This window comes from Poecilia reticulata, linkage group LG16, assembly GCF_000633615.1.
Source record: "Poecilia reticulata strain Guanapo linkage group LG16, Guppy_female_1.0+MT, whole genome shotgun sequence".
NCBI classification, from domain to species: Eukaryota; Metazoa; Chordata; class Actinopteri; order Cyprinodontiformes; family Poeciliidae; genus Poecilia; species Poecilia reticulata.
The window spans coordinates 12,674,039-12,698,607 of NC_024346.1; the positions used below are offsets into that span (position 1 = coordinate 12,674,039).

The 24,569-nt window shown below is 37.9% G+C and overlaps 4 protein-coding genes and 1 long non-coding RNA gene across 7 annotated transcripts in view; 3 read left to right on the forward strand and 2 right to left on the reverse strand.

Moving 5' to 3' along the window:
* Window positions 1-469, reverse strand: part of p3h3 (prolyl 3-hydroxylase 3) — a 16,010-nt gene extending 15,541 nt beyond the window's left edge. The window contains exon 1 of the mRNA XM_008431376.2: window positions 385-469. Coding sequence (XP_008429598.1) covers window positions 385-411 — 27 coding nt within the window. The 5' untranslated portion in view covers window positions 412-469. The remainder of the gene's footprint in view (window positions 1-384) is intronic.
* usp5 (ubiquitin specific peptidase 5 (isopeptidase T)) lies at window positions 394-15,467 on the forward strand. Of its 2 annotated transcripts, none has more exons than XM_008431379.2 (20): window positions 394-638; window positions 1,159-1,287; window positions 1,371-1,437; window positions 2,666-2,793; window positions 3,585-3,730; window positions 4,743-4,927; window positions 5,721-5,815; window positions 6,693-6,886; window positions 7,071-7,142; window positions 7,909-7,996; window positions 8,088-8,213; window positions 8,898-9,051; window positions 10,148-10,310; window positions 10,388-10,476; window positions 11,099-11,284; window positions 12,019-12,162; window positions 12,252-12,394; window positions 13,330-13,480; window positions 13,598-13,682; window positions 14,651-15,467. In XM_008431379.2, the coding sequence occupies exons 1-20, from the start codon at window positions 531-533 to the stop codon at window positions 14,742-14,744; spliced, it is 2,547 nt and encodes an 848-aa protein (XP_008429601.1). In that variant the 5' UTR covers window positions 394-530; the 3' UTR covers window positions 14,745-15,467. The 2 variants fall into 2 exon arrangements, with proteins under 2 accessions (XP_008429601.1, XP_008429602.1); XM_008431380.2 differs by having other exon boundaries at window positions 11,099-11,227.
* The window catches only part of LOC103477975 (uncharacterized), a 17,412-nt gene continuing 6,281 nt past the window's right edge, over window positions 13,439-24,569 (reverse strand). Inside the window, exon 3 of the long non-coding RNA XR_001777429.1 lies at window positions 13,439-13,526. This is a non-coding gene — a long non-coding RNA (uncharacterized LOC103477975). The remainder of the gene's footprint in view (window positions 13,527-24,569) is intronic.
* Window positions 15,550-20,892, forward strand: LOC103477974 (uncharacterized). Of its 2 annotated transcripts, none has more exons than XM_008431381.2 (9): window positions 15,550-15,810; window positions 16,609-16,637; window positions 16,738-16,896; window positions 16,984-17,124; window positions 17,932-18,171; window positions 18,255-18,335; window positions 18,424-18,566; window positions 19,513-19,580; window positions 19,776-20,892. In XM_008431381.2, the coding sequence occupies exons 2-9, from the start codon at window positions 16,610-16,612 to the stop codon at window positions 19,858-19,860; spliced, it is 945 nt and encodes a 314-aa protein (XP_008429603.1). In that variant the 5' UTR covers window positions 15,550-15,810; window position 16,609; the 3' UTR covers window positions 19,861-20,892. The 2 variants fall into 2 exon arrangements, with proteins under 2 accessions (XP_008429603.1, XP_008429604.1); XM_008431382.2 differs by lacking the exon at window positions 15,550-15,810 and adding an exon at window positions 16,479-16,502.
* The window catches only part of cd4-1 (CD4-1 molecule), a 25,500-nt gene continuing 22,777 nt past the window's right edge, over window positions 21,847-24,569 (forward strand). Inside the window, exon 1 of the mRNA XM_008431385.2 lies at window positions 21,847-22,046. The gene's annotated coding sequence lies outside the window, so the exon portion shown is untranslated. The remainder of the gene's footprint in view (window positions 22,047-24,569) is intronic.

The window sequence follows — 24,569 nt, forward strand, 5'->3', positions numbered from 1 at the left end:
TCCTCCTTTATGAGAAATGAAAAATTATAAATGCACACAACGTGTTGGAAACCTGTGTTTGTTGACTGACTTATTTGTCAGGCTTACGAGACAAAAGCTGAAAAAAGATCGATTCACTTCGCGTTTAAAATAACACAAAACAGCGTAAAAAGACCTCCACACAAGACCTCGTTTATTTATGTATGTATTTTTATTTTGATAGCTGCCGATTAAACTGAAAGTTACAACAGTGACGTGATCATATGAGTGGTTTTACCGAGAAATCGATCAGAAGCCCCGTGAATATGGTCAGATCCGCCGGATCCACTTCTCTGGCTGCAATGCGCGCTCCCGACACAGGGGGAACAGATTTTCTCAGGGGAACAGAATTTCTCACAAGACCGTAACACCAGGCATCGGCTCCTGATTCATTCAGACCAAACACATAGGAGAGACAACAGGCGCCCCTTAGAACCAGGTAAACAACCAACTAGGTGTCCAAACTCAGGACAGCAACCATCCCACTGAAAAGCAGAACTAGTCATCTCACCATGGCGGACGTTGGAGAGGTTTTGATGTCAGTTTTGTCCACAATTCGCGTCCCAAAGCCTGGGGACCGTGTCCACAAAGACGAATGCGCCCTGTCATTTTCGTCACCGGTGAGCCTTTTCCTTTCATAAAGCACTACCTTCACTAGCCAGAAGAAGAGTGTTAGTTTTCCGAAAGTATTCATGTCATTTGCTGTACTGTGACAAGAAAAAAATACCAGCGATTTCCTACTTTGAGCTAGATTTTCTTGTTGCAGCTAACTAGCAGGCTAGCTTGATGCTAAGCTAGTAATGCTCTGTAATGGAAAGTTAGCAGCGCTAGTTGTGTAGCAGAGTGTTTTAACTGAAAAAGTAGAAACTTTTTTTAAATAGCTATGACTTTGAATGAGCTGAATTTAATATAAACGTGTCGCATACTTTAACCACTCTTTTTTTCTTATCTCATTTTGTGCTGGAATTGTAACATAAGCTGCTAAGTGGTGAAGCTTAGCAGGTTGACAGGAGCTAGAGCAACGGATGCTTTGTCATCAAGAGCTACAGATGTGCTCCAACTTTAATTTCTTGTGTTATAACTTGATGTTTTGAGTTATTCGTATTTCTCTGACTTTTGGCACATGTTTTATCTTTACAGGAGAGTGAAGGAGGCATATACGTGTGCATGAACACTTTTCTGGGTTTTGGCAGTCAGTACGTGGGCAGACATCATGCTCGGACTGGTCAGAGGGCTTACCTGCACATTACCCGGACTAGAAAGGCTAAGGTAGACTTTAATGTGTAGTGTAGTTTAAAATGTCTGTCAATTCCTCGTTTTCAAACTATAATAAGCATTTATTTTGTTCACAGAAGGAGGATGAAAACAACTCTGGCTCAGGACACCCACCTAAGAAAAAGCCCACTAGACTGGCAATAGGTGAGTTTTCCTGAGGGAATCTATGAAACGTTTGCACAACTTGTCAAAAATCCGTTAGAGATGAGTTGAAGCTAAGACAGTTTTCTGAAAGAAAAGTGGTACATGGCCACACAAAGTCACAATTTTGGTATTTGTGTCAGTTTATTATGGTTTGAACATTAAGGAGGCAAAAATGCAAAGTTCCTTCACGACTCCCGTTGCATGTGAGAAGGTGGGTTCTTTTTGCTTTGTTTTTTCTTTACATTTCTAATTTTGGTCACTTTCCTCCCAGTTGGGATGAAAAGGATCTTTCTTGGTTGCTCTTGCAGGCGATGAACCAGAGCTGCAAAATGCTACTTCACCAAACTTTTTAACATTTGTAGCTCGATATACGTGTACATGGATGCATTTTGCATGCGTCATTGATTTGAACTTCAAATGATTCTATGGCGTTTAAATCAAAAGAACGCCAGGGAAAAAGCTACACCTTTTAATGTAGCAAGTAGCATATTTTTGGTGTGATTTAATGGTTTTGCTGTTGTGTTACATGAGTTTTTCCTGATATTTAATAGCACTCTGCTCTTTAGGATTCTGATTTTTTTAAAAACAATAAAATTCAGTCAAATATTTTGACTTTTGAATATTGGCACAATATCTTAGCATTAGCTTTGTTTCCAGTGAGCTTTTCTTATTGTTGGCCTTTTGCATCACATAAAAAACCAAAAAAAACACGACGGTCTGCTGCATGCAGAAATAAGTGTTTTATATGGTTTTACTATCTAGACCAGGGGTGGGCAACTCTGGGCCTCGAGGGCCGGACTCCTGCAACTTTTAGATGTCTCAATTTCAACACTGAGTCAAATAATGAGGTCGTTAGCAGGACTATGGAGAACCTGACTGCAGTGAGGAGGTGATTCAGCTGTTGGATTCAAGTGTGTTGGACCAGGGAACATCTAAGACTTGCAGGACACCGGCCCTCGAGGACCAGGATTGCCCACCCCTGATCTAGACTCATCTGTCACCACTTGTTGAACAGGTGGATATGTTATTAAAAGCTTTAAAAGAAGAACAGCAGCGAGGGTCAGTGCCGATAGGCATCTACTTCCTATCGGCAGCAGAACTCGGAACCTGGACTCAAGGCGTTCCTGAAGGCGTCACTGGACGAGAGAGAAAACCTCAGAGAACCATGGAGGGACATTTCATGTCTATATCACATGTTGGCTTCATTATTGTTTCTCTTTTCTTCCAGGGATTGAAGGAGGTTTCGATGTGGAGCAGGAGCTTTACGAGGAGGATGTAAAGGTGGTCATCTTACCTGACAGACAGGAAGTGACCTCAGAGGACCTGGGCACAATGCCGGATGTTGTTAGAGAGCGGGTACCTTTTTTTTAAATTGTATTAAGAATTACATTCAGATGGTTGCAGCAGCTGCAAAGCTCCTCTGATCATAGACATGCAGACTTTGAGGCTTTATTCTCTTGCAATAGGAGCATTGAGTCATTATTCATTAGATATTACATTTTCAGATAGTACACATGGTGCCAAATGGTTTATTGGGAACTCCTGGACTTTTATCGACTAATACCGCTCCAAAATGTCTGTGCTTCATTTTTTTTGGTACAGTAAATGGTCAGAGCCTGTACTCTGGTTTGCTAGAGGTTCTGCATTACAACATCATACTTTTAAAGCACATTTTTTAGACAGAATAGTTTTTTTATTTTCACTTTTATTATTTATTTACTCTCACTCGGTAACTTGACTGTTGATTTTTGTAACCTCTTGAGCAGGGGTGTCAAACTCCAGTCCTGGAGGGCCACTGTCCTGCAGTTTTTAGATGTGCCACAGGTACAAAACACTGAATGAAATGGCTTAATTACCTCCTCCTTGTGTAGATCAGTTCTCCAGAGCCTTGCTAATGACCTAATTATTCTATTCAGGTGGTGCAGCAGAGGCAGATCTAAAAGTTGCAGGACAGCGGCCCTCCAGGACTGGAGTTTGACATCTGTGCCCTAGAGTGTTACCTTTCATTTTCATACCAGAACCATTTAAATAAACCTTGTAGTTGCTGATTTGCGAGCAGATCTCTTAAAAAGAGGCCAAAGGATTAAGGGATTAAAGTAACTGAGACATTATTGTAACATTTCGTGCTTCCTCTGCTGTGTTTCCAGGTGTCTCTGTCTATGTCGGGTATCATGGCAGCAGACTCAGTGTCTCACACCTTACAAGTTCAACAGTGGGACGGAGAGGTGAGACAGGAGTCGAAGCATGCGGCTGACCTCAAACAGCTGGACAACGGAGTCAAGATCCCTCCCAGGTGGTTTATTAAACTAATCTGTTTTTAAGATGTGAATTTTAAGAAATCTGCTACTTAAGAGAGTTTTAGATTGTTCAAATAAAACCTTGCCTAACACAGTTGCACTTCAACATATTCACCCGTTAACAACCAAGTGACCGCTAATCACTTGGTTGTTATAACACAGTTCTGATCTGAGAAAATGTAAACTTAACTAACAGGAAACAGAATATATTTAAATTTATCTTAAAGATTGATAATATTATCAGCAGATTTATTATTTAAGATCGTTGCTCAATGTTTAAAATCACAGATTCGAATCTAATTCTCACCCATCCGGTGGAGTAAATCTTTTTAATACTTTCCAAATGGAGAAAAGAGGAGCAGGTCGGTTCACTTGGTAGATATTGTGCTTAAAAAAATATAGTTGTTAGCAAAAGGGTTGCAGCATTACAACAACTTTGTGGTTGTTAGCAATCTGTTGCTTTTAGTGTTGAGATACTTGAGACCTGTTTTGAGTCCAGATTTTCAGAGTAGGGGTGAAATGATTAATTGGATGAATCAAACATTGAAATAATCATCACAGACAGTTTGCTGAAAGAAGAACTAGTCAGCAGTAATTAAGGAATGACATTCATGAAAACTCCCTTCATGTTTGTGACGATGTCATGTCAGTCTTACCATGGCAAACATTGATATTAATCTTAACTGAATTTTTCTATGTTTGTCTTTAGGTGTTTAGGTGTTAATACGGTCTTCTAGTAACATCTTTACCTTGTGATATTTTTCTGTCAGCTTTAAACATTTTTAATTTAAGAGCATGGTGGGCTGCTGGATGACTGTCCCGGCGCCTCGACCAGCGGGTTTGTCGGGTTTCCTGAGGAAACTCTGAGGTCCTTGTATTACATTCAGCCTGCAGGACATTAAGCTTTCTCTGTCGTAATAGTCAGAGAACATGAAGCCTGTTTTTTTTCCCCCAGTGAGTGTCAGAGCTTCTATATGTGAGGTTTTCATCTTCTTTCCGCCTCTGCAGTGGCTGGCGGTGTGAGGTGTGCGACCTGCAGGAGAACATCTGGATGAACCTCACAGACGGCAAAGTGCTGTGCGGTCGCAGGTACTTCGACGGCTCCGGGGGCAACAACCACGCCCTCCTCCATTTCCAGGAGACCGGATACCCGCTGGCCGTCAAACTGGGCACAATCACTCCTGATGGTGCTGGTAAGCTGAGGACACAATCATGAGCTTTCAGTAGTAAAGGTTATACATTTATCTGCATTCTGGAGGTGCTGTTGCTTTGTGAGTTGGTAAATGTATAAACCAGCAAAGAAATAGCGATAGTAATTATTCTAGTTTATCATTAATCTGCTTAATTAATGATAAACTAGAAGAATTTATCACTCTGTTTTCCAGTGATGCGTATCGAATGGACCTTTATAGATTTGCTCGAGTGTTCAGGCCTCTGCATTATCATCTATAATAATAACTTGTAGAACAGGTGGAAATATTTGTTTCTTCTTTGAATATGTTGATTTTAGAAGTATTTTTAGATGCAGATCCTTCGCTGCAAATGATCAAACATTCACTGAAGGAAAGCTACAATACAGCAAAATGCTTATTTATAAAATCCATTTAATTATTATTTGCATTTTTATGTATTTATAAAATTGTATTAAAGATTTTTTTCATGATGCATATAAAAAAAAATGGGCAGAAAGTGCCCATTTTTAAAAAAGTCTTATCAATTAATTTCCAGAATAATTGATGACTAAAATAATGTAGACTTTGCTGAAAACATAAAAACCCACACATGGACAATTTCTGTCCCCTGACCTCCACTAAGTGACTGGGTTCCCTTCGATCTTTTTTTTTTTTTTTTGCTCTATTTCCAAATGTCACTGATTCTGAAAATAGATTTGTCATGGATGAAGTGTATTGATCAGTTCTATCAGCTCTTGTTTAGTCTGTCTGTATGCCACCGCTCTCAGTTTTTGTCCCTGTTCTGTTTGTCCAGATGTGTATTCGTACGATGAAGACGACATGGTGCTGGACTCCAAGTTGCCGGAGCATCTGGCTCACTTCGGCATCAACATGATGACCATGGAGAAGGTACGCTTCTAACAATCGACTCCAGAAGATCGAGTTGGACGACCAACAGATCTTCTAATTCTTCTGTCTTATTTCTAGTTTCTTAAATTGTTTCGGTACCTTGAATTGAAGTAGGGCTGAAATTAATAATCGTCAACTAATTTAGTAATTTACTAATCATTAACTTGAGTATGTAGACTCAAAAAAAGGGAATTTCCTGAAAGAACAGAGCCGCAATTCAGCCAAAACTGTACAAAAAATGTATACATTTTTCATTTAAGATATTAAAAACACCTTTGTAAATATGTTCTACTCAGAACTGTGGCATAGTTTTAGCTTCACAGAGTTCAAATTCTGTAAGAAAAAATAAAATTACTATCCATTTACCCTGATCCTAATCGATTAATCCAAAAAATAATCAATAGATCACACTCAGAAAATAAAAGCAGACATTCATGTTGCTCTCAAGTCTGACGGGCTTGTAGTAGTATCTTGTTTAGCCATTACACGTTAAATTTATGCATATTTTACATCAAATTAGTAGAAGCATGTAATCTGTTGAAGCAGCAACACGTCTTCATTTGGCTTCTTTTTCTCGACACCTGTATGTTGGTGACACCTGCTGCTTTTAATTTCTTTGCCAGCTGCTTCTCCAACCCGAACCACAGATTGCACTAATGTTGACGGCTCAGATCTCTGTACCTCTCACTGCGCGATGTAATGTTGTTTTTATGATATATTTATGCATTTGCCTAATGATGCTGCACAGACAGGCTGCAGGAGAAGAGCTGCAGCTCTTAGTGTTGAGATTTAAAAAGTTCTTGGTTCGTACTCTGTTACCTTCGTACAGCCGGACTCACCCAACGCTGTTTTTCACCTCTGAACTCTCTCCTTTCAGACCGAGCGGACAATGACTGAGTTGGAAATTGCTGTAAACCAGCGAGTGGGGGAGTGGGAGGTGATCCAGGAGTCGGGGACGACCCTGAAGCCCCTGTTTGGACCCGGTCTGACGGGGATGAAGAACCTGGGGAACAGCTGCTACCTCAACTCCGTCATGCAAGTGCTCTTCACCGTGCCAGACTTCCAGAGCACGTCAGTAACGCCGTCTCTGTTTTCTGCTTTTATAATACAGTTAACCTGTCTCAAGTACTCTGTAGACTGACATGAAATGATCACTTTAATGAACCTAGATGGATCAAATAACTCGGCCTGGTTTTTATTGTTTTAAACTAATGAAGACGCTGTTTATTTATTCCATTATATTTATTCCTTACAGATACGTTTCAAACATTGACAAGATCATTGATGAAGCACCAAGTGACCCAACCCAGGACTTCAAAACTCAAGTGTGAGTATTTTCAAAACAGACTCTGATATCTCCATAAATTATCTAAAATCTTAGACACAATACTACTTTTCTAGAATCTACAATATGTGTATGAGATACATGTTTTCATATTTTCATTGACTTTGAAATCAACTAAACAGAAACGTACCAGATTTGGTGATGAGAATTCACTTTAAAATAATCTGTTTTTATTTTTCTGCAAAGTTATTTTTCTCACCTTTGAAATTCTCCTTTAGGATTAGGATTGGGTAAGAAGCTAACAATTAATCTTTTTATTGTTTGGATCATGATTCCACTTCTATTAGATTCAGTATTGATTTAAATACTTACAAATTGAATTGACTCCATTTAAATGGCACAGTGTATATTAATAAATGTACAAAATTGTCATAAATGCACAGATTTTGGCAAGATGCTAATTTCCATCTGCAGTCTGGTAAAACAAACAGCACAGCACTCAAAAATAACAATACAATTTCAGGCGATTCACATGTTTCCCAAATTGATATTGAATCTGGAAAAAATTAATTGCAGTAGATTAATGAATGAATATTGCTATTTAGGATCACAAACTTCAGGTTGAAAAGTCCAGAAATTCATCACTGCTACTGTATTTGTTGCTTTCTCTTGTCCAGGGCTCTGTTGAAAAACAGATTTTAAATATCAGTGAGTTTTTATCCTGGTTAAATAAAATAAAATAAGCCTTTCTGGATCTCCGTAATGACACATTCTGGATGCACTGATGTCTGTTTTGTCTGCTTTTCAGAGCCAAGCTTGGTTATGGCCTGTTGTCAGGAGAATACTCCAAACCTGCTCCAGACCCCGGAGATGAAATCGGTGCATCTGAACCCAGAGTGAGAAGACAGTCATTTTGGGAATTATAAATAAAACATATTTAATATCTAAAGTAGTCCAGTTTAAATTCTGTTTGTGTTTTTCCTGCAGGGCGACCAGGTTGGGATAGCACCGCGGATGTTTAAAGCACTTGTTGGGCGGGGCCACCCAGAGTTTTCTACCAATCGACAACAGGATGCTCAGGAGTTTTTATTGCACTTCATTAACATGGTGGAGGTAAAGCTACTCTCTCAATCTTCCCCCCATAGGGTGCATTCACACCATCCCTGTTTAGTCCGCTTTAATCCAACTTTAGTTTGCTTGTCTAGAAAGTCCGGTTCATTTGGAGAGATGTGGATGTTCAATCAAACTTTGATGCAAACCAAACATGTGAATTCTGGTCTGTCTAAAAACCTAAATCTCAGTTTGAATAAAGTGAACTTGGGTGTGGTTTGAATGCATGTGTGAATGCCAAGTGGACTGGAGACCGCTCTGAAAGCAGAACGTAGACTTTAGTGAAGAGCATTCTGGGTAAATACAACTAAAACAAACTTGAGAATCTAGCATTACAGGCAAAAACACGTAATGATCTTTTGCTAAAATCAGAAAAGGATCCTACAACCGCTAAATCCTGATGCTACTCCATTTTTGTTTATATTTTGCAAAGAAGGAAGTTGCGCCCAGGTCTCGGAGGTTTTTGTGTCGTTTCCTTCAGTAGTTCACAGGCGAGAGGGAATAGCAACAGTTTTTCAAATGTTTTGATCATTTGGCACAGTGCAGTGAAAGCAAACCGCATAGTAGAAAATGTTAAATGTTGCCTTTTTGGTCCTCAATCAAACCGAGTCTACCGGACCATCAGGTAGGTAAACACTGGTTAGTCCTCAGCTTCCTTATTAAATTAACACACCTTTTCTTTCACAGAGGAACTGTCGCTCTGGGCCCAACCCATCTGAAGCCTTCAGGTTTCTGGTGGAGGAGAAGATAGTTTGTCAGCAGTCACAAAAAGCCAAGTACACACAGCGGGTGGATTACATAGTACAACTGCCCGTTCCCATGGACCAGGCTGCTAACACAGGTGAGGTGCTGATGGACCTCCATGTTGTTCTTTATCTTTAGTTAAATACATTAATCACATCCATATGTAGAGACAGAGGTTTAAATTATGGGTACAAACAATCTACTTATGATTAACTGTCCATTAATGGTTTATTAGATTAAAATTACTTCCAATCTATTAACCAATACCGTCCGCTTAGAGCTGCTTGTAGTGCTGTAGTTTGGCCGCCGTCCAGCAGAGGGCGCCGCGGCTCCGGCTTAAGCGGAGCCGTTGATACAGGAGTCAAGAAGGCGGCGGGGCTTTACTACAACGGTAAAGAGAAACGGTCCAAAGAGAGTGTGCTGTGGGTTTCAAGATGCACTTTATGCGGTTCTGTTTTGAGATAAAAACACCCGACAAGCTTATTTAGTTAAGTTTCACTTTTATAGCGCTCATTTAGCCGAGCTGCACGATGAAGCAGAGTCAACTTTTCATTTAAGAATTACTGATGCGCTACGATGGCGAGGATGTGATGACAGAATAGCGAGAGAATAACGCAGAAAAACTGTAACATAATGCCAATAAGCGAGGTTGAGTTTGAATTCTGTAGTGAGTTAATTCACTTAATGGAACAAAGTTTGAGCTTCAAAAACAACCACAGACGGTAATTTGGTATGAACTTCTTTCTGTTCATGGGGGATAAATTGTTTCACATGTTTTATTCTCGCCATCTTTGTATTTACCAATTTAAGAGGTTCCTGTTATATTTTATAAATATGTCAGATATGTTTATTAATATCAGAAAACCACAAATTTCTGTTTATTGAGTCAGTGTTTAACACAGCTGATACAAAATGAAGGTAAAATTTAATGGTGTTTTTCAATTGGCATATTATGAAAAAATTAGCTTTTCATGTTATGAAAAGGCATGCATCCCTCTTGACACAACAGAAAAGTATTGTTTTCATTCAAATGGCTGCTTAGTAGTTATCAATAAGATCAATTAACTTTAACTCATTAATTGATTACTTGCATAATCATACATCCAACCCTTTGTTTATCTTGTAAAATTAAGTGAGAACGTCTCGAGAGTGGTTTTAATTTTCTGTGTTTTTTTTTTTCTTTTTGTTTCCAGAGGAGCTAAAGGAGGCAGAGCGCCGCCGTGAGGAGGGGGACTCATCAGCGCCGACGGTGCGAGCACAAATCCCCTTCTCGGCTTGTATGGCGGCGCTCAGCGAACCAGAGATGCTCACAGACTTCTGGAGCTCAGCTGTGCAAGCAAAAACCTCTGCTACCAAGTATGAAACTGAACAGCCTGCACATAACTCAACTCTGATGAGCTAGAAGAACTTATCTGTGCCATCTCATTTGTCAGAACAACTCGGTTTGCCTCTTTCCCTGATCACCTGGTTATTCAGATTAAGAAGTTCACCTTTGGCCTTGACTGGGTGCCTAAGAAACTGGGTGAGCAAAGGCACTGTTTGGTGTTTGTGTGAAACTGAGCAAATCTTCATCTTTAATCATCGAGAACGAACATTGTGATTAGTTGGAAAGTTTGAGACAAAGAAAAAGTCAAACAAAATAAACTTTGGGGAATGCTTAACATTTCTGAGCAACTCCTACTTGTACTACCAGTTTCTCTCTCTTCAGGAGTATTTACTGATTGGAAATAGATTATTTTTGCAGTCACAACATCCTTAAAGCTTGCTTACGTGTTCTGCCTTCAGTGCTTACAGGAAATTCAGAGTTTAGGGACTGTGGTACTGGAAAAACAGCGTCATAGGAACATGTTGATGTAGATGAATCAGACATCAGTTCTGGTAAAATATTCATAGATACGATTATATGTAAATTCTAGTTTTTAAGACGAGAAACTGAAGGGGATTTTCAGTCATGCAATTTATTTAACATTTTTATTCTTCACTCTTATATTGTTAAAACTAGCTTTCATTTAACATATTTTCATGGTTCCTTTAGGCGCACCATTAAAAAATAGTTTCTTAGTGTCACTTTCACATTAAAACCTTGTCACCATGAAACAAAAGTCTCTATCTGTGGTAGAAATGAAGTAAATTTCTCTGGACAGATGTGAGCATCGACGTTCCGGACACCCTGGACCTGAGCGGCCTGTGTGCGACTGGCCAGCAGCCGGGGGAGGAGCTTCTACCTGAGGTGGCCCCGCCCCCACTCATGACCCCAGATGTGGAGGTCAAAGGTATCCTGGGTTCGCATGGCAACGAGGACGACGACTCGCTCTACTCCCCGCTGCTGTGTCAGTCTGTCTGTCTTTTCTGCTCTTTTTCTTCTTCTCCTGACACTTTTTTGTCCTCACTTGTTTTCCTTCTTTTCCTTTTTCTACCTTTTCTGTTCTCATGAGTCCGTCCGTTGCCTTTTTAATTCACCATTTTTAAATTGATTTTGTTTTAAAAAGGAAACATCTTTGATTTTTTAAAATTTGTTTTTAATTTATTTTATTTGCATGTCATTTTTCTTTTACTAAGTAACTTGAACTTCAAAAATACAAAATCTTACCAAGTATTTTTTGTCTAGTCTCTAGTGCAAATATCTTATTATACTTGGAATAAGACAAAACTAACTTGCAGGTAAATTATCAGCAAAATGTAAGAGTTTGTTTTTAGGAAATATTTCCATAATATTGAAAAATTACTGCGGAAAAATATCTTGTAAAGTTTTTTCATTTCACCTTTCACAGATAAAATCACAAAATGTTTCACAAAACATACAGGAAAGGCACATCAAAAATGACATCAAATTGAATTAACAAGGGGAACTAGTACTCTCTTTATTTATTTTTTAATTAATATATATGACTTATGTTTTTAAAACAAGCTGCTATGTCTTGCTGAAATCTTACTTTCAATTTTATTAGCATATTTTCACTAGAAATTAGACTATAAACATGGTAAGTTTCCGTTTTTTAGTTCAGAAAAGTAGAAATTAGAATTGCATAAAATAATTCAACTTTTTCCTGTCAACTTTATCCAGCTCCAGTCCTCGATGACTCCACTGTGTCCCAGTTATGTGAAATGGGATTTCCACTGGAAGCCTGCAGGAAAGCGGTCTACTACACTGGGAATACTGGAATTGATGCTGCCATGAACTGGATCATGAGCCACATGGACGATCCTGGTGTGTAGAAACGGGGACTTTTCCAGGCAGCGCTCCAACTGGGCTCTTTATTCAGTCTGTTCGTGTTTCTGTCTCCTGGTTGTCTGCAGACTTTTCGGCTCCGCTTGTGTTGCCAGGCAGCAGTTCTGGACCCGGAACCACTCCCACAGAGAGCCTCTCAGAGGAACATCTGGCAACGATCGTCTCCATGGGCTTCAGTCGAGATCAGGCAACCAAAGCGCTCAGAGCAACGGTTAGAATCAAAACGTCCGTTTAGAAGAGGAAACTGGCAACATGTTTGGAAAATCTGTCTGATTATGCTGACGTGTTTTCCCAGTTTTATTTCTCAGTTCAGTTTATGAAAGGAAAACTTGATCTAACAACTTTCAGTTTCACTTTTGTGTGATGATGATGTTCATCTGAGAAACAGCTCCAGGCTTTCTGGATGTATTTTGTTGTTTTTATTTGGACTTTGTTGCTTTTTCACTCATTTTCAGTCCACACCTTATTTCTAACTATTTTTAAACATCTTTAAATTAAGTTTTATTGAACTTATTCAGATAAAACAATTTTTGTCCATTAAGTATTTATCACAAAGTTCTTCCCAGAGTGAACCAACAATTTAAAGAGTCTTGCTAAGTATAGCAAAACATAAAACTAGAGATTCACCAATGAGACTTTACTGCTGATTCATATTTTTTTTCATTTAATGTTCCTCTTTAGTAAATCTTGGTTGATGTGTTTACAGTCTGACAATGATGAGAAATCTTAGTTTTTATGCAAATATTCCAGTGTTTGCTCATAACAGTTCACCAAGAGAACCTTAAAACAACACACCTGAACTTTTTGTTAGATATCCGATTAAAGGTTAAGTGGCAAAAACTTTCAAGAATCTGATAAGGAGGAAGTGATTCATTGATCGCTTGCTAAGGCAAAGTCACTGAGGGTGACTCTCAATAAACCATGAAAGCATGAAGAATGATGGAGGGTCTGCAGCTAACTGTGAAAAACCAAGGAGGATCCATCAGGGTTTTATAAATATGTTTCAGTCACTGGTCTGCAGATCCATAATGCAGTTTTCCTGTTTTAGAAAAATATCTTCATATTTACATTAAAGATGCTCAATAAAAGCTCGTCTTTAGTTGATTGAATCAATTTTGTCACATGCTACATTGATCTCTGTTACAGAGTAATGTGCTGGAGCGTGCGGTGGACTGGATCTTCTCTCACCTAGACGACCTGGACTCCATGGAGGTGTCCGAAGCCGGGCGCTCGGCTGCAGAGAGCGAGGGCGGGAGGGATCCTCCACCTGGACCTCGCGTCAGAGACGGACCAGGAAGTGAGTTTATGAGAGACTGGCGGTCCGAATTACCCGCCATCTCACTCTGTAGAAGAAAAATTACAGGTTAGTTTTGTTTATTTAATGATGAAACCTAAATGTTTTCTTCCTTTTCAGAGTACGAGTTGTTTGCATTCATCAGTCACATGGGGACGAGCACGATGTGTGGACACTACGTCTGTCACATCAAGAAGGACCAGCAGTAAGTTTCTGTCTAAATATTTCTAACTTTCAAGAGTTTTTTTAAGTAAAACTAAAGTTAGGCATCAGGTTGGAATAAACCCATTTGAGGGACACCAGTGATTAAATTAAATCTTTATTTAGAACAGTTAAAATGTCAGAAATAAAATAATTCAGAAGAAAACAAAAAATATGTTAACATAAAAAAAAAAACATCTTTAATAGCCAGTTTGGTTGATGTAGGCATAGAAAGGCTTTATCTGTTCAACCTCTAACAATGAAAGGTTGGCGGCTTTAACTGACTCATTCACTCTATGGTTGCCTAGCAATTCATTCATTCTGTGGTTACCTAGCGACAGCTAGTTCAGTAAGTTGCCAGCAGTTTCATCACTGTGCTTCTTCACTGTTAAAAATAAAAAACAACATTGATGTGGAGTGAAAACTGTATACAACAGGATAGTTCACCGTATCAGTCTGGCAATATTTCAAATATTTAAAACAAAAAAATCAATTATCTTTCGACTAATGTGAAAAACTTATGTCATGACATGTTTTTCAGCCATATCCTCCAGCCCTAAATTATCAAAACTACACACTTTACGTATTTTAAGTTTTTTTTTTTCTAAATTGAATTAACTTACTCAAAAAATTTAACTATTTCTTTATATTTAAATAGTTTGAGAAGCTGAGCTTCTTGTTCTGTAATATTTAATTTCCTCAGAGTAAACAGTCCTGGTAAAAATTGAGAATCATGTAAATTTTAAGTTTGCACAGTAGATGGCACCAAAGTTCAGATAAAAAAGAAATTCCTCACAGAGTCGCTTCCTCATCGAGATTTAAATACATAATTTCTTGTTCATTCGCCTCCACTGTTTCCATTGTTGGTTTTACGTACTTTGAAAAGCCTCTGCTGGTGTTTAACTCTCCAAAATGATTCATCTGGTGATAAAGCAGATTGTTGAATGACTGTATGTATTTATCTTTCCACAGATGGGTCATCTTTAACGATCAGAAGGTTTGTGCTTCAGAGAAACCTCCCAAAGACCTGGGCTACCTTTACTTCTACCGCAGAGTGGCCGACTGAGGAGGACCAGCGTTTCGCTCCAGGAGAAGACGACGCCAACAAACCCACAACAGCAAGCTCTTAGAAACGCTCTGGCACGCTTCACAACTGACAAACATGTAAATAAATAAGTCCCTCAGATTGCTTATAAACACACTTTAATAAATTGGTGCAAATGTACAGATAAGTATTGTTGGGGTGGGATGGGGGGGGTTGCTGTCTGTCTGTAGCCACTGATAACAAACTGCAGGCCTGATGGAGGATAAACTCACCAGAGCAACTCTGAGTCAAAGCGAGAGCTAATCCAGATGTGTTAAAGCGCAACATTCGGGTTTTACCCAGACAAAATATCCACCGCGTTCGGAAAACTCGAACAAACGCCCCAAACATGCGTCCGACTCGGACCGCTGAGCTCATGATTGATACGTTTACGCAAATGCTAATCTGTCCCGACTATTGATTTCCACTGCCATCAGGAGTCACTGCCCGTATTCACTGACGTGACGCTTTCAGGCCTTCGTTTCTTGTTTGACTGGAACTTTGCACCACTTTAGTTAGACTCCACCTCCTCTACCTGTTTAAGTGCTAAAAACACTCATTCTAAGAAAAAAACGATAAATCAACATGTTTTTCATAAGCGTCCGGTGAGGGTGATACTTGGGTGACTCGTGTTTTATTTTGTTCTTATTTTGAAAACAAATGCTTTGTTACTTCTGCTGTGAAAAATAAAGATTTCTCTCTGTCCACCTTGTTCTTCTGTGTCTTTAAACTCATTTATTGGATTTCCCATTCATGAAACATTTAATTGTTCCATTCTTAAGTTCCTGGAGTTGTGAGAACAGCTTACAGAATGCCAGGCCTCGATTGTGAGAAAACTCACAGGCGTCAGCAGCAAACCCACTGAGAGCTGGGGTTTAGATTGGCCTACAACTTTCCAAGTGCTGCTTTCTCTTCAGAGCTCTTCCGCCTTCTACGCTTTCTGCATCCTTGCACACTTGCTTCGATGAACTGAACTACTGAGATGATGAAAAGAGGCTTTTACCCTCAATATCTGCATTAAAGACAAAAAGACAAACTTAGACTTAAGGTAAGATTAAAACAAATAGTTAGATTTATTTGTTTTGCAAATTTTGAGTATTTTTGGTGTTTTTCAATACATTTTTATTCGGTTTTGGAGTTTAAACAGAAAGACAATCTAATAACTTGAATGTTTTACGTTCAGATACTCCATTTTTCTTTCCGGCAAAGTATGAAATGTGCCTAAATGTTTTGTGCTTTACCAATTTAATTTTGCGTGATTTAAAAACTTGATGATTGTAGCAAATAAGTTATCGATTTTCTACCTGAACTGATCAGATTAAAATTATATGCAGAGTAACTAATATAAGATTAATATTTTTGCTGTTTTAAAAAACACAAAGTACGTATGCAGACTGAAAACCTACTCTGAAGCCTTTCAGAGTGTATAATTACATTTAAGAACTTAAATTAGTGCTTTGATGAATTGTTTTTAAGATAATTTTTAATTTATCATATTGTTTGTTCAGTAAAATAATTTAAAACTAATTTAGATTGAGGATTTGACTGCGTTTCCTTACCGGAAGCATCCTTAAGGTGCATCACAGTTGCAGTAATTTTAAAAGAGCAAATGCTGTATGCGTTTTATGTTTTAAGACTATTTCTACATTGTAAGTCAAACCAGCATAAGTTAATGTTTAATAAAAAAGAAGAGAGAACAGGAAGTAGAGAGGAGCTTGGTGGTTAGGGATCACATGTTTGGTAAGGCGCTCTGAAACAGTAGCTGTGTGTCGGTAAAATGGAAAAAGAGTTTGCTTTCACTCTGATCTGCTGCATTCATGTTTCTGTTTTATGATTTCACCTAAAGAATGAAGACAATCATCTTGTTTGGTTTGGGTGAGTCGGTTTGCCTCTGTAATTTGCTGTATGAAAATATTTTCAAAGTCCTCTGAAGCTCAATTAAATAATGCTTAATAAATATCTTTTTTCCCTTCAGTGCTTGGAGCGCTCTCTGCTGCAGGCAACGTTTATATCGCAGAGGTTGGGGGCAAAGTCACCCTGCAGTGTGGCGTCACAAGGTTCAGTTCTAGGCTGGAGTGGCAGCATGATAGTCTACGTATACTTGTATTCGAGAAAAATGGTTTCGTTAACAAAGGTTCCTACAAAATTAGTCACAGTAATGTACTTGTGTGTTTTTATGCTATTAATAAAAATATAATCAAATATATCTGTTCTCTGTTAGGATCAAGTGAAATTAAACAGAGGGCAAAGAAATCAAAAGAGACAGACATGGAAATCTCCAATATAAAGGAAACCGATTCTGGAAAGTTTACTTGTGTTGCAGATCGTTCACCTCATGACCACCATCTGATCGTAGTTTCAGGTGAGTAACAGATTCAGGACACAATAAAGCTACAGTCAGTGAAAAACCAGCACACAGGTTTACAATTACACTGATGTAGTGAAACCATAATTATTATGAATCAGTGGAACAGCAAATGATGAACAAAGTGGGAATATCCAACATGTTTCTGCTTTTAAAATCGTTAAGTTACTTTAATGGAAAACAAAGGTTGCATTAATTACAACACTCCACTGTTATGAACTGAAGGTTGTATCAGAAAACTATTTAAAAATAAGAGAAGAAGCCAAACAAAGATTCAGCAATATGTTATTTTAAACCTGTTTAAGTTGTACTGCTTTTCCACGGTTTACAAAGTAAACTGTGCAAACAATGTCCCAGCATCTTGTTTTAACACATTTGGATTTCCCATTGTGCTTGAACATCTCATCGTCTTGGCTTCTGGTTTATAACAGTTTATTCTTACTTAACTAGCAAATAATTGATACCAAAATGTTTTTGGAGTACAAATAAATGCAAAGTGTCACGAGTGGTTAGACTAGTTGACTACCTTTAAGTTTCATTCCTAGATAGTCAATTATTAAGGACAAGAAAAGGTTTTAAAAGATCATTTTTTACTTCTTATCTCAATTAATGCACAATATAAGCATAGACTCTACATGGCTTTGCTTTTCACAATTCTTTGTTTAGACATCTTAAAATGTGTTTTTTTGTGTGTTTTTTTAGATGCATCAACATTTGTGGTCAGAATACACAGCAGCTTTAACATGAGTTCTCCATCTTTTATGATTCTCACTGCATCTTCTTTCTGTTTCTCATCTCTACTAGTCTCTGCTCCCTCTGGTCCTCTAGAGGTTGGCGCTGACGCTACTCTGGAGTGTAAAGCAAATTCTGGAGTGTCAGGTCAAAGCCAGGCTGTAGTCAAGTGGAGGAAACCTGATGGTTCAGTTCAGACCGTATCCAAAGTTGAGCTCAAATCTGTTGCTTTAACAGATGAAGGGACTTGGCAGTGTCTAGTGTCCTATCAAGGGAAGGAATTTACTAAAACTGTAACCATCAATGTAGAAGGTAGGACTAAAATATAAGCCTACTTCTTAAAAATATGCTGTGTTCAGAAGGATAAAATGTCTCTTTTTTCTTTTATTTTTCAGAACCTGTTCCAGAACCAACAACTCCCATAATAGTCAACAATCCCAAATACCCAAATTCAGGAAATGGGAAGAACTCCTCTGGTGAGGACTGAATGTATCACTTATTCAACCATTTCCTGTTTATGAGTTTCTCCTGTTTTAATCCGGTCTGATGTTTTTGCTCAACCAGGAGGCGTCAGAGGACCTGAGGACCCAATGATGCTGCTGGGCCTGGTTTGGTGGATTTGGGTTGCAATCGGAGCTGGAGGCCTGGTAGTTATCATCCTGATCATTGTCATCATTGTCATGCACAAGAGGAACAAAAGAAAGAAGGTACATGAGGAAAGCCAGGGTCATGTTTTGCTTCCTTTTATAGGTGGGTAGGGGCCCAAAAAATATACTGAAGAGTAGCATTACTGCAACATATTTTGACTCGAGTAAAATGTAACCCTCCAAGAAATTGCTTGAGTAAAAAAGTATTTGGTAAAAGGTCTACTGAAGTATTGAGTGACTGATCAAAACATCAATCAATTAATGTTTAGAAATTGGATGAGACGGAACAAAATGTAAAGTTATGCAGAAAGTTGCATAAATAATCACAAAATATCAAAATTGATTTGGAAAATATTTTCCAAATTAATTTATTTCAATATGAAACTTTAATAAAAAAAATGCAAGTGTCTGTCTGGTGAATTTTTGGTTAAACCATGTTTGTTCTTCACTCAGTTATTCACAGTAAGTTGAGTATCCAAAAATGTTATTCAATCGACACTATATAATAAAATTATTCAAGTAAAAGTAAAAAGTTGCCATCCAAGTAAGAGGAAAAAGTATTTGGTAAAATGGTTATTCAAAAACTGGGTAATTGATCAAAACATCAATCACTCAATATTAATATTAAATGAAATGATCAGATGGAAGAAAATATAAAGTTATTCGACAAACATCGGCATTTTAAAGATCAAAATGTAAATAATTCACATAAATGACATAATTGCAAAATGATAAAATCAGTCAAATCAATTTCTTTCAATGTGAAACTCATAAAAACTGCAGGTTTGTGTTTGGTGAATTTTTGATTAAAACAAGCCTGTCAGTTACTCACACTATCCAGAAATTTTACTCACGTAAGAGAAGTGATACTTCATAATAAAGTTCAAAAGTTAAAGTAAAAAGTACAGTGTAGTAAAAATACTCCTAAAAGTACTTTTTCCCAAAAAGGTTACTAATGTAAATGTAACTAATTACTACTGAACTCTGCTTTCGTTTTTGTTTACAGAAGAAATTTCTGAGGATGAAGAAAGCCCAACTCTCTCAGAAACCAAAGAAGTACTGCCAGTGTGTGCGGTAAGCGCTCCCAGCTCCCTTCTATCTATTAAAACATCCCTTTACCCCCGTCTCCATTAATCTCCTTCTGCTTTTCTAATAGACTCCGCTCATTTTGTACAAAATGACCTTCGCTTTTCTCTGCTCCTTTTAGTGAGCGCTTCATTATTTTGCTGTAATTAGTGTGTAAACTTCTCTTTACTCTCTTTATCACAGCCAAACAGCTGCAGCAAAGCCGCAGCAAGGACGCCGGAGAGAGAAGCCGTCAGCCCTGCCGCTTCAACCTCTGCTGCAGGAGTGACATGAAAGAGGGAGGAAGGAGAGATAAAGAGAGAGAGATGGAGATAAAGAGAAGGAGTGAACAGCAGAGGGTGAATGTGGCATGAATGTAAATGAGCGTCTGAATGAAAGTATAATCAAATGTAATGCTGTCAGCACTTTGAGCTTTTTCAGCAAATACTGTATAGGCGGTGATCATTGTAACTTTAGCTTTAACATGTATTTTTTTAATGCTCTTAGTGTAGATCAACATGCTAGTGATAGCCATCATGCTAATGTTAGCATCTTAGCTAAAATGAGCAAATTTGAGCTCATTTTGATATAAAAGCACAAGCTAATTGATTTAAAGCTGCAGTGTTTGACTTTCAAAAAAGTTTAACTTGTTAAAACTATAACCATGTCGTGACAAGATGAGATAATCCTTGAAAAGAAGGATCTTCTCCACCCACTCCTGACCAAAAATAACCAATCAGAGCCAGGAGGTGGGTCTCAGTGATGCCAATCATCCTCGTGTACTCAAAGTGCTAAAGGCGGAGAAATAACTTTACGTTACGGGAAAACCATTAATCTGTGTCATCAGTGGCTATGCTAACTAGCCTAGGTTTCACAACAGTCTTTGCTAGCTGCAGATTAGCAGAAAGCAAGGGGAGATGAGCAGTGTTACATGGAAGATGATTGACAGCACTAAGACCAGCCTCCTGGCTCTGATTGGTTGTTCCTAGATATCAGTAGGAGGAGGCAAAATTAATTTAATAGATTTTCAGTCTCATATTATACTGTCACAATGCTATAACAACAAATATGTTAAAAATATATTTTTTATAAGTTACATACTGCTGCTTCAATGTTAAGACTCTTGCCGTCTTTTTTCAACCTTCATCTCTTTGTTTCTGTTTCCGTCACCTGAAGAATTTGCAAGATAAACATGTGAACATTCCTTTATTAATGCTTCATGCTAGCATATTTTATCACTTGATACGTACTTGTTAATTTGTAAAAGTATTGCCCTTTCTTATTGCTGGTTGTAAATAAAGATATTGACGATTTGCTTCAAGCTCTTTTTGTTTGTTTCATTTCCAATCAATAAATCAGGTGGGATACCCAGATGATTCATTATTTCTGGATGCCTCCACCAGTCTGATAAAATCACAATGCCACACATCAGTAAACACGAGACGGTCGGCTGATTGCCACATTGTTTTGTGCGGCTCCCCGGTGTGGTCATGCAAAAAGTTATATTGCAGTGTGGAAAACGTCTATATGTAATCATATACTGAAGGGATATTTAATTCAGGCACAGTAAATGAGAAATCGTTGCTTCATGAGCTCTTTCATCATAACTTCAAACTATATTGTAACACTTCGTTTGAGACGCAGTAAACTGGGCCTGTACTGGTTCCAAAGCTCTGAAATTCCCACAACTGGTGCAGTAAGATGCAGGTGTTGACCCCAGTGCAGTTCAACATGCAATAAAACACCTGTTAAACACACACACACACCAACAGCAGTGACATATATACTAAAGAGTAAAAAGATAATATCTTACAAGTTAAAATGCAATCTTGTTTTGTCAGCTGGTAGCTCCTTGTTGTTCCTGCTCCTTAATAGCCTATATGCCGCGATTAGTGGTGACATACTTCTGTTCAAATTTAAGCCAAATGGATCATTTCCGGTTTCCTCTTGCTCTTGTTGCTTTTAGCGATAGCTGCAAGAGCTGCAACATGGTAAATATATAACATCGCACAGGTAAACAAAACACTTAACGTTTACATAAAACCTGTGTCAGACTGTCTATGTTAGACGCATATGAGGTATTTTGGTGAACACACAACTTACCTTTGAAGCTCTTTATGAAGTTTGATACAAACAGCTTAAATCCTTTGTCATTGTTGGAGCTTTTGAGGACGTCTGGATAATTTTATAAACCTCATTAATAGTGAGGTGACCGAGGAGCCATTGCTAACATACTGATGCCTGGGCATCAGGAAATGGTCTAATGTGGCTAAAAAAGTGCTAGAACAGAAGTCCATGGCACATAGGCTATTTGAGTTTAATGTAGGTGATCCATTTGGCTCGTAGCAGAATGGATTGGATCATAGAGGTGTTTGACTTCCTGTGTGTGTCGCGGTGTATGAACGAGACGGCGTCACAGCATGCAAGCTGCCAAATGTCAGAGCTGAACTCATTGCTGTACTGAGATCATCACCTGTGAGTAACTCCTAAATATTCTCTATTCACATGAAGCTTTATTAGAAAACGGTAGTCAAATTTAAAATGATTTATTTCTGATAGAAGAGATAAAAGTCAGGATACTGACGTATGATAGGCATAAAATAGCAAAACGAACAAGTGTAGGAGACGCGACCAGTGATGAACTCCTTAAGAGGGTAGATAGTGTAAATACTTTGGTCTGGTGTAACTTTGGCCTTTATTTCTTTTTTATTTCTCTCTGTGCAACAACTGATTTGGTTTTAGACAGATTCAGATGTGTTTGACCTTAAAAAAATGTCTCCATAATTGAAATATGGACAACAAATACAAGAAATCAGCTGACAGACTGTTTATTACCATTATCTGACAAAAACACAAAAACAGTGAAGAATTGGATCAAAATTCAGTGGGATTTAATGGGTTGTTCCTGTTCATCGCTGCACTTACAACACCAACTTTAATCAGCGGCGTTCTCTCCCCGACACTAATTTACGAGTGTTTCCATTTTTTTTTTTCAAAGTTACGACGATCAGAGAATTTCAAAATGTCAAAACCTATATGCCAAAAATAGACGCTCATCTTTACATTGAAAGATCAGAACTTATGCAACTGGAACGCGTATATTTTGCAATCACTGGATAAAAAGGATGCTAAATATGTGCTAATCCTACAGCAGCAGTTCATACGTGAAGGTGAACAAACTTTTGAAAACGCTGCTGATAATGTGAAACCTGACTACTGTAACGTTGTTTAGTTTGTATTTAGAATAATAATTGTTTATCTGCATTTGAAAAAACTGTTATTTGCAAACTAAATTCTGATCTGGGGAGCACATCTACCGAAGAAAACTGCAGAATATTCATGTATTTTTCTGAAGAGCAGAAGGTTATATAACTGATATTATCACCATAATGACATTCTTGACAAAACGTGTCCCTAATGGCTCCCCCTGGCTCGATGTGAAAAAGCAATGAGATTAGAAATTATATACAGAGCATATTTTGTGTGATTTATGACACTAATAGGGTCATTAGATCCATGCAGCGCTTGTATGAGTGTCACTGTTGGGTTTTATCGTAAACACACTGCTGGTTTGGAGCTTCTCGTGTAACTCCAGTGAAGGTTTAATAAGAATAAATTCAATAAATCCCAATATTCATGACCTCTGTGGGGAGAAAGCATCAGTGCGCCACGCAGGTCGAAGGCTTCATGAGCTGAAACTTTAAACTGTTAACTGATGGAGTTTGTTGCAAATGCAAAATACGTTGCAGCTTTTATACATTCTGACAGAAAATGAACAAGAGTTCAGCTAAAGCCCTTAAACCTGGTGACAGCATAAAACTACCATTTAGTCCATCAAAAGCAACAATCCAGTTTGTATTTTTCTGGGAGATATTTTGTCTTGGTGGGTCACAATAACAGATTTTAAAACAACAAGGGGAATCCGTTAAGTCGAATCATGTTCATTTTGGCGCCTGTGCTGCAAAACGAAGCATTTCTTCTGTTAAAAGTGTAAAAATAACATGGGAGACATCAACCAAATCCACTCTGATGTTGCTGATTTAGAGAACTGATTACATTCATTACACTGAAAACAAATAATTTAAGAAATAAAAAATAAAAATGAGTTTTGTTGCTATGAGATGTCTAAAAAAATCCAGTGAGCAGAATAATCTGGATTTTTCTGTCTCGCTTCCTGGGATTTATGGATGTGTTGGCGAATCATGGAGCCTTGTCTTAAAACACTTTTTATTTAAAAATGCAGAAATAATGCACAAATTCTGCTTTGTAGTGCTTGTTTGTAAGGCTAAAAATATCTACGAATGTATTGAGATAACTATATGAAATAGTACTAAAAAACATCCACACGTCTGTTTCGCTGTTTTCTTTCCGAGGAAAATTGTCTCTGATCTGTTGTGTAAATAAACGTCAGCCTTTTACTTTACTCTTCTTACTACAAATCTGATGCAGTGATCATAATCTAATCTTCAGAGGTGCTGTTTGTATTTTATCCTGTATACTAATTAAACTCCCAGTATCTGTTACTGGGATTAGTGGGTATGTTGGCGCTATGGCTTTAAAACAAAATAGAAAAAAACAAACAAAAATAACTTAATTTTCCCTTTTTGATTCATCAAATTAAAACATAAAAACATTTTGAGTGTTTGGCATTATGATGGTGAAAAGTCCCAAGACATGTCTTTATTAAAATCTTTTTGTATTTTCAGAGGCACTTAAACCGTAGCTGCTCCTTTCATTCTCGTTGTCCAACTCTGAATGTATAAATGCAGTTTGCTTCAACATAAGTGCATAAAATCTATGAATTAGGAGTCAAATTTCGCTTATGCTCTCTTATCTCAAAAGTGTTAGGGTTCAGATGAGGATTTGGGATTATAAAATTTATTAAATTTAGCTTATTTGAAGCACAATTATCATTAAAAAGCCTTATTATAAGATATAGGCTTGTTATAAAAACCTCCAGTCTATTAAAATTAAAAGGTAAATCAAATTTAACATTTA

Excerpts from the sequence above, each read along its gene's own strand:
- usp5 (XM_008431379.2), top strand. The coding sequence starts at position 531 with ATGGCGGACGTTGGAGAGGTTTTGATGTCAGTTTTGTCCACAATTCGC. Across the intron at positions 11,285-12,018 it reads GCTCTACTCCCCGCTGCTGT|CTCCAGTCCTCGATGACTCC; the intron begins GTCAGTCTGTCT and ends AACTTTATCCAG. Across the intron at positions 12,163-12,251 it reads GAGCCACATGGACGATCCTG|ACTTTTCGGCTCCGCTTGTG; the intron begins GTGTGTAGAAAC and ends GGTTGTCTGCAG.
- LOC103477974 (XM_008431381.2), top strand. The coding sequence starts at position 16,610 with ATGAAGACAATCATCTTGTTTGGTTTGG. Across the intron at positions 18,172-18,254 it reads TGTAACCATCAATGTAGAAG|AACCTGTTCCAGAACCAACA; the intron begins GTAGGACTAAAA and ends TTTATTTTTCAG. Across the intron at positions 19,581-19,775 it reads AAGTACTGCCAGTGTGTGCG|CCAAACAGCTGCAGCAAAGC; the intron begins GTAAGCGCTCCC and ends TCTTTATCACAG.